The sequence below is a fragment of the Phoenix dactylifera genome, chromosome 8, assembly GCF_009389715.1.
Source record: "Phoenix dactylifera cultivar Barhee BC4 chromosome 8, palm_55x_up_171113_PBpolish2nd_filt_p, whole genome shotgun sequence".
Classification (NCBI taxonomy): domain Eukaryota; kingdom Viridiplantae; phylum Streptophyta; class Magnoliopsida; order Arecales; family Arecaceae; genus Phoenix; species Phoenix dactylifera.
The window spans coordinates 648,169-655,207 of NC_052399.1; the positions used below are offsets into that span (position 1 = coordinate 648,169).

Here is a 7,039-nt window from a genome sequence, read left to right on the forward strand (position 1 = left end):
ATTTTTTGTTAAGAGATTTTTAATTTGGAGAGTGTGTTATTATTTTAATAAAGTTACGCGAATAATGGCGAGGAAGATTAAGAGGCTGGCACTAGATTTTGTTGTCGGGAATCATAACGTCACCGGATTCTCTGCGTAAAAGGAGACAAAGCGAGTATGCGGTCTAAAAGAATTTGCTTTCATTTGCACGCGTCCACGGAGATTTCTATGCGGGTTCTGGACCCGCCCTGGCCTTAGCACCTGTCAAGCCATCGCGTCCACCCGTCACCTCATGGCGAGACAAGCAAATGCTTGTCATTTTATGAATTTATTTACTTGTACGGGTTTGATTTATTTCCTGACGAGCAAAACAGGCGGGCCATCATTATTAGATGAACATTTTGCATTAAATTTTTTTATTTTTATCAAGCTCAACTATGTGATAGATAAAGATTCTCTTATTTCTATTTTAGAGTTATTTTTTTTAAAAAAAAATGAAAGCAACGGAGAACCCTAAAAAATGGGAATCTAAGCCCAAGCCTATCAAACTCTGGGAGAGAAAGAGGAGGAAGGAGATTATGCGGTGGTAGAAATTTCTCACTCCTTTTTTTTTTTTTCCTTTCTCTCTATTTTTTTTTTCATAAAAAATATTAACATAAAAAAGTTACTATTTCGTGAGCCGAAAAGCATTATTTTTTTTTTTTTAAAATAGCCCTTTAGCATAAAAAAAGCATTAAAGACCTAATTTTTATTAAAGATATAATAAAAATTACACATAACTTTCTCAGAAAAGTGAATAATCAATCAAACATAAGCACTTTGGAAGTTTGTCACTTTCCTATGTTCAACCAAACATGCCAAAAGTACTTTATCAGGTATCCTCTTTTCAAGAATCTGCTTTCATAAATTATATTCTTAAGAGGAAAAATGTTTCTCGCGAACCAAACGAGCTCCTAATGTAATGCATTAGTAGAGATTTGTAACTAAACTTTGAACGCCGGATACAAGCATCATAAGGTCTAAAAATTGCTCGGATGACAAGCCCAACCCAGATATATATGTCACGCCATAAGTTCGAAGTTCAACACCTCTCCACTGTAATACTTCTAGGGTGTATGCTCTCCATAAGGTTTGAGTCGACTCTGGGCCTGTTGAACAGCTAACGGATCGGGTTTGAAATACTACCCTTTTACCACTAGCAACAGATGAAAGCAAGAATGTTCACCAGTGAGATTCTGAAGACTAGCCAGCAAGCAGAAGACCAACAGTGAAATTCTGAAAACAATTCAGCAAAATTTATTCCGATTCCGAGACATCAAAATATAAATTAATCCATAGAACTGGAGCTTGCATGACGTTTGTTTAGATGAAATAATAGACAAAGCTCAATAAATAAGAGATCAACATGTAGGCTGAGAACATACCTCCCACCTCTCCTGCCATGGCATCGCCCGCTATTTCCTCCCTGCCTTCGGCCAACCTGGTCGCCATTTGAGACTGACTGGGCTTTCATGTGTTCAGGCGATGGGAGGATCTGATCGATACATTTACGAAAGCTGAAATCATCATCGGCTCCATCAACCCAAACGATGAAGAAGCATCGACTTTTCCACGCCGGCCGGTACCGGACCTGGAATGCTCGGATCCCTTCTCCGATCTTCTTGTCAGGCTCCGGATGGCCCCTCTGCAGAATGTCCAACAGCACCATGTGCTCGTACTGCACAAGCAAATGGATGTGACTTGTGAGTCAAAACACCTTAAACGGCTAAACCTGCATCTGAATGAATGCAGTGTCACCGAAAAGATTTGCTTGCGAACAGACTGAGAAAAGTTACAATGCAGGATTTCAACAGAGAGAAAATGAGATAATATTATGCATAAAGTGAGTGCTTGAAATTAAGCTGTATAAACAACAGATGGACAATTTCAGTCCTATATAAAGAAGCATCCAATGTCTTGGCATGAATCTGGAGGGAATGGTATCTACACTGCAAAGTAATTGATAAGCAGTACGTAAACAGTAAAGAACAGCCAGTGAAATAAGATATTATCAATCATCCTAGCTTTCTGGATCAAGAATTAGCACTTGAGCTTACCACCCTCAGGAATATAATGAGTCGCCAACTCACCATGTGGTGGAATAGAATACTAAGACAAAATAATAGGAAAAAAAAAAAATCTTCGGACAAAGAGATTGAACCATTTGATACGACCATACGACTAAAATATGCCATACCACACCGAATCGAATGACGTATTGTACTGGTTCAGTACCGGTACAAGAGGCAGACCGACATTCGATATGCCGAACCAGTTAGACAGCATACCTTACATATGACAAAATATAAAATAGTTTTTCAGCAAAATCAAGTAAAAGCACAGGAACCAAAACAAATATAGGATTCCAATCTTCTATGCCGAGTCTCGCATATGGGCTGTAACTTATGGTGATTTGTTTTCCATCATACTCCATCATTGTAAGGTAATATCTGATATGAGATGCTTCGCTAATTTAGTTAATTCAAACTGAACTCAAAGAAGAAGCATCTGAAGCTTTAGTTTCATAATTGTAGCACCACAAAATTTCCATGGGCACATTTCTTTCCACTTGCTTCTCTTTAGATGTTACATTAAGCTACAAAGAGGGTGAAAAAAAAAAAATTCCCCCTAACAACTTCAAACATCAAAATAGAAAATCACTAATCCTTGGAAGATAGCAGTGTGTTGAGTTGACATGAGACATCACACTCTTAGGAACATGAGATAAAATCAATTAAGAGGTCCTTAGAAAGTGAAAGTACAGAGACCTGACGGTGATGAAGAAGCAAGCGCTAGCAATGCTTCAGAATGCCAAAGAGGTATATCAACCTAACGAGCTAGGTTCTTCTATTGGCTATTAGTTTCATCAAAATCTTAAAGAACGTTAATTGCAATTATATAGGTTGTGAATTAAAGACAGACAGGTTTAAAATTCTCGAAGAGAATTTCTTAAATCTGATGGTCAATCATAAACAAAAATTTCAATTGCTGGGGAAATCAACAAAGCAATTTGAACATGTGATGACTGATGTGGTCGTGAAGAGTGGGGGAAAAATACATATTTCCCAAAGTCAACAATGTACAGATTACACACAGTAATAGTTGTCCATTGGCATCTAGCAAGCAAGAGAATGCATGGTTACCCTTTAATATTGGAGAATAGTATATTTGGTTAAAAGAAAGTCAGAAAATTAACTGAAAATAAATTTATCATGTTTGTCCAGCTAAAAAAGACCCCATAGCATTATTTTGGTCTTCAAGCAGATAATCAAACATTTTCCTTCTTCAGACTTCAAGTTACCAACTTACCATAACAAATAATGTCAACTTTGCACCAATGCATTAGATCATTTTGTTATTGCATCTTTCTTCTTGACTCACAAAAATTGGAAACTCATTTTACTATTAAAACAGTAAGTCCAAAAAAGAAACAATTATGTGTGAATTCCACAGTGGACAATTAGATACACATAATACATTTCAAATTATCAACACATTGTAATCAACCGTAGACAGAAAACAATGACATTACTACTGGAAAAAAAATTAATTAAATGACATATCACACTTTCATTCAGCAATGGCACTTCTCAAGTAGACTAAAGAAAGTCTGTTGATAAGATTCTTTGGCATTGAAACCCCGTAAAACTAGAAAATAGAAAACAAGACGGAGCCATGACATCATGATATTACGAGTATCGCAAACAAATCATTACAAACGCAAAGGTTGTAATGAGGCAATACAATTAGATTTCACCTTAATAAAAACTATAAACAGGATATGAATCTAAACAGAACTATGTGCCACATAAAGCCAAGAAATCAGAGGAGGGTGTAACATAGAAAAACAAGATTTTGTTGCCTGCTTGAACTATCTAATGAAAATACTATTTGACAAGTGTACTAAAATTCCATCAAAGCATGGCCTCTGTCAGAGAAACCCAACCAAATCCTTACTGACACCGCAAATTCTTTGATCCTAACAAAAAACACTCTCTGTGGATTCTATTTGGTCATAGAATTCCAACAGATTTCCAATGAAAACAACTGGAGCACAGCATGAATAAGAAAATTACAAGTAATTAACAGGAAAGAAAGTAAAATTCGTTCAGTAGAAATTTGAACTTCATCAAAACCCATCTAATGCCACATCAACAATCCAAATTCCCTGATCAAATAAAAAATTACTCTGTAAATTCCACTTAAGAATGAGCTCAAATAGAGCATGATTCATGAAACTACATTGAATTAATAAAAAAAGACAGTAACTTCGGAACTGCAGAAAATCTTTAAAAAACAAACTTTTTAAAGAATAACCTCGTTGATATCGAGATTGAGAGACCAGTGACGTAGGAGATTGAAGTAGTAGTCGAACATCTCCTTCGACGAGTCAAACACCTTCGGCCCCAGGCTCACCGTCATCGATTCCTTGTCCTCCCTGCCTCCTCCTTCTTCTTCTTCCTCCTCCTCCTCCTCCTCCTTCGAATCCTCTCCCCCCTCCTTCTTATCTTCCATCTTCTCGAGCCTTTCTTCTTCCAGAGACCTCTCTACCATCCGTTTCTTCAAGGCTCCACCCTCGTCCTCCTCCTCCTGCTCCTCTGCCGCTGCATCGTTTCCCTCCTCTCTCTTCCTCTTCGCCCGCCCTCCTCCGCCCTCCTCCGCTGGCTTCTCCGCACCGTTATCGGCGACCAGGGGCTCGGAACCGCAGGGGATTTGGGGGATGAGGTCTCCAGCTCCATGCCTACGGCGGATCCGGCTTCCGTCGCGTCCCCTTCAATCGTTTGGGGGATTCGCAGCGAGCTCTTCCGCCATGACCGAAGCTCTGAGACCAGGGAAGGAGTTCGGACGTATGGGAAGCCCCCGGTTCCAAGACCCCAGGGTTTTCCTCCTCGTTGAGCGGGCGGATGAGCCCGTTTGGTTCCCGAGGAAATTGCAATCCGGACCCGGATCCGAACGATACTCCCAAACGTGGATCCCATCCCTACCAATCCATTATCTACTAACTCGACCCGGAAGCACTCCTAACAAAAAAAATTGTTATTTAATGCATTTTTACAGCCTTAATAATGGAATCCACGGCTTCCCTAAAAGATAAAGAAGTCACGTTTGCGAGGCTTTCTCACCATGGTATAGATCATGGAGTTCCCTAGAGAGTTCTCTAGCACTCTAGGCAATTATTATTTTGTATATAGAATAAGTAAGTTGTTGTTGGATACACGAATAGAGGCATTATCCTAGCTATCCTTGTGCATAGCTTAGTTCTATATAAATGGAGGGGCTTTAACTCAACACCTTGGAATTCTATTCTCCATTTGTAATAATAATAGGAAGGACTTGTATGATTTGTAGAAAGAGAATGCGAAAAGTCTGGTCAATAAAAAAAATAGAGCAAAAATTTATATTTTGTTAGAATTTTCAAAGAAAGGAGATAGAAAAGTAGCTTTTTCATTAAAAAAATCCATATTTCATGAAAAAGAAAAATCTATATGGAATGTGAAAAAGTCCACTTCACACCTGCTAAGATCAGATTTTTTTTTTCTCCAGATATGTCCTTAAGCTTATAGATAGAATGAAGCAAGATCTTTTCCTTAATAACTTTATTAAGGATATAATATGTATTTTACTTTTTTTTAGAAAATTAGATGCTTAACTTAATATAAGCGGCTCTGAAATGTACCACTTTTTATAGTCAATCAAACATGCAAAAATTATATTCTCAGGCATCATATATCCAGGCATTAGCTTTCCATAAAAAATATATAAGTGAAAAGAATTCTTCTTGTGAACCAAATGAGTTCGAAATATTCTTCATCCACTTGCCTTATAGTTAAAGTGTTGTGACGCAGTTGCCAAACACATGGCTTGGGCCCCACGGATGAAGATCGCTAAAGAAGAGGTATGTTATTTTTATTTTTTTATTTTCTCTTTTTTTTTTTTTGCCTAGACAGCGTATTATACAAACCTATTGTGAATACAACCACAAAAATTAGAAAATAAATTGCCTCTAAACGCTATGAGTACATGAGCCTCAAAAGACTAGAGAAGTCTTCTTGAATGATCTGCCATATACAAGTCCATCTAATCCGCCATGCCATTCATCTCCTGATAATCATGCCTTGCTACAAAGGCTAAATAACCACTAGCAAGACGCCAGATATCTTGAATCAGGGAGTTTGGCCTTGCATCACCAGCCTACTTTTGGATCCAGCTAATCACTGCCACAGAGTTGCCCTCTAGTATGATGGCATTAGCCTTCAAAGAACTCCGTGCATTGCTGAGGCTAGCCCAAGCAGTACTCAGCCTCGCCTCGAGAACTGAACAGGTGAATAATTGGCATCCGCTTGCAGCAACCAATCTGAAATCAAGATCTCTGACGACGAAATCAACCCCATGCCTCTTGCCACTATCCATTATAACTCGTCGAAAGAATATGCCTTGCCTGCAGACTTATTCCAAATTTCCAATTCAAACAAGCTCAGGTTCAAGTTTTCAATCGAACAGTCCAAAGGCAAGTCAACACAGATCTCATTTTTCTTTAAAAGAAAATCAAATTTTAGGTTTTCTGGTTAGAATCAAGTCTTTGCTTTAGTTTTTGCCATATTTGAGCGGGGTCAACGTGCCAGCTAGCTAGACATGCTCAAGTGCCTGGCAGTGGTTTTGCTGAGAATGAAATTTAGATCACATCAATTTATTTTACAATAAAAATCATAGAATTTAAAATAGAAATATGTTACGTGCTTTTATTTATTCTAATTTTTTAAAAATATTTTATTATTTCTAGAAAAGTGAAAGTAAGAAATTCTTATCTTTTTAAAAATAAAATGATCATGTTTTTTTTACTGCCACCATGCATTCTGTAGTCTCCACTGCTGACGCTTCTAGCCGTCTCTGCTACACTACCGCCGTCTTTACTACACCACCGACACTATCATAAGCATCTTTACCATATGGTGGTCACCTTTGTCATTAACGTGGATAGCTCCATTGCCGTTATTATCGCCATCTTCACTACTATCGTCGC

General features: G+C 38.1%; 1 protein-coding gene across 2 annotated transcripts; it reads right to left on the reverse strand.

Moving 5' to 3' along the window:
* Window positions 1-734: 734 nt before the first annotated feature.
* Window positions 735-4,898, reverse strand: LOC103711001 (protein EMBRYO DEFECTIVE 514-like). 2 transcript variants are annotated; one of them, XM_039128569.1, is made up of 3 exons: window positions 4,336-4,898; window positions 1,404-1,696; window positions 735-1,254 (listed from the first exon to the last, which is right to left on the reverse strand). In XM_039128569.1, the coding sequence occupies exons 1-3, from the start codon at window positions 4,570-4,572 to the stop codon at window positions 1,161-1,163; spliced, it is 624 nt and encodes a 207-aa protein (XP_038984497.1). In that variant the 5' UTR covers window positions 4,573-4,898; the 3' UTR covers window positions 735-1,160. The 2 variants fall into 2 exon arrangements, with proteins under 2 accessions (XP_038984497.1, XP_008795182.2); XM_008796960.4 differs by having other exon boundaries at window positions 1,145-1,696.
* Window positions 4,899-7,039: the final 2,141 nt, after the last annotated feature.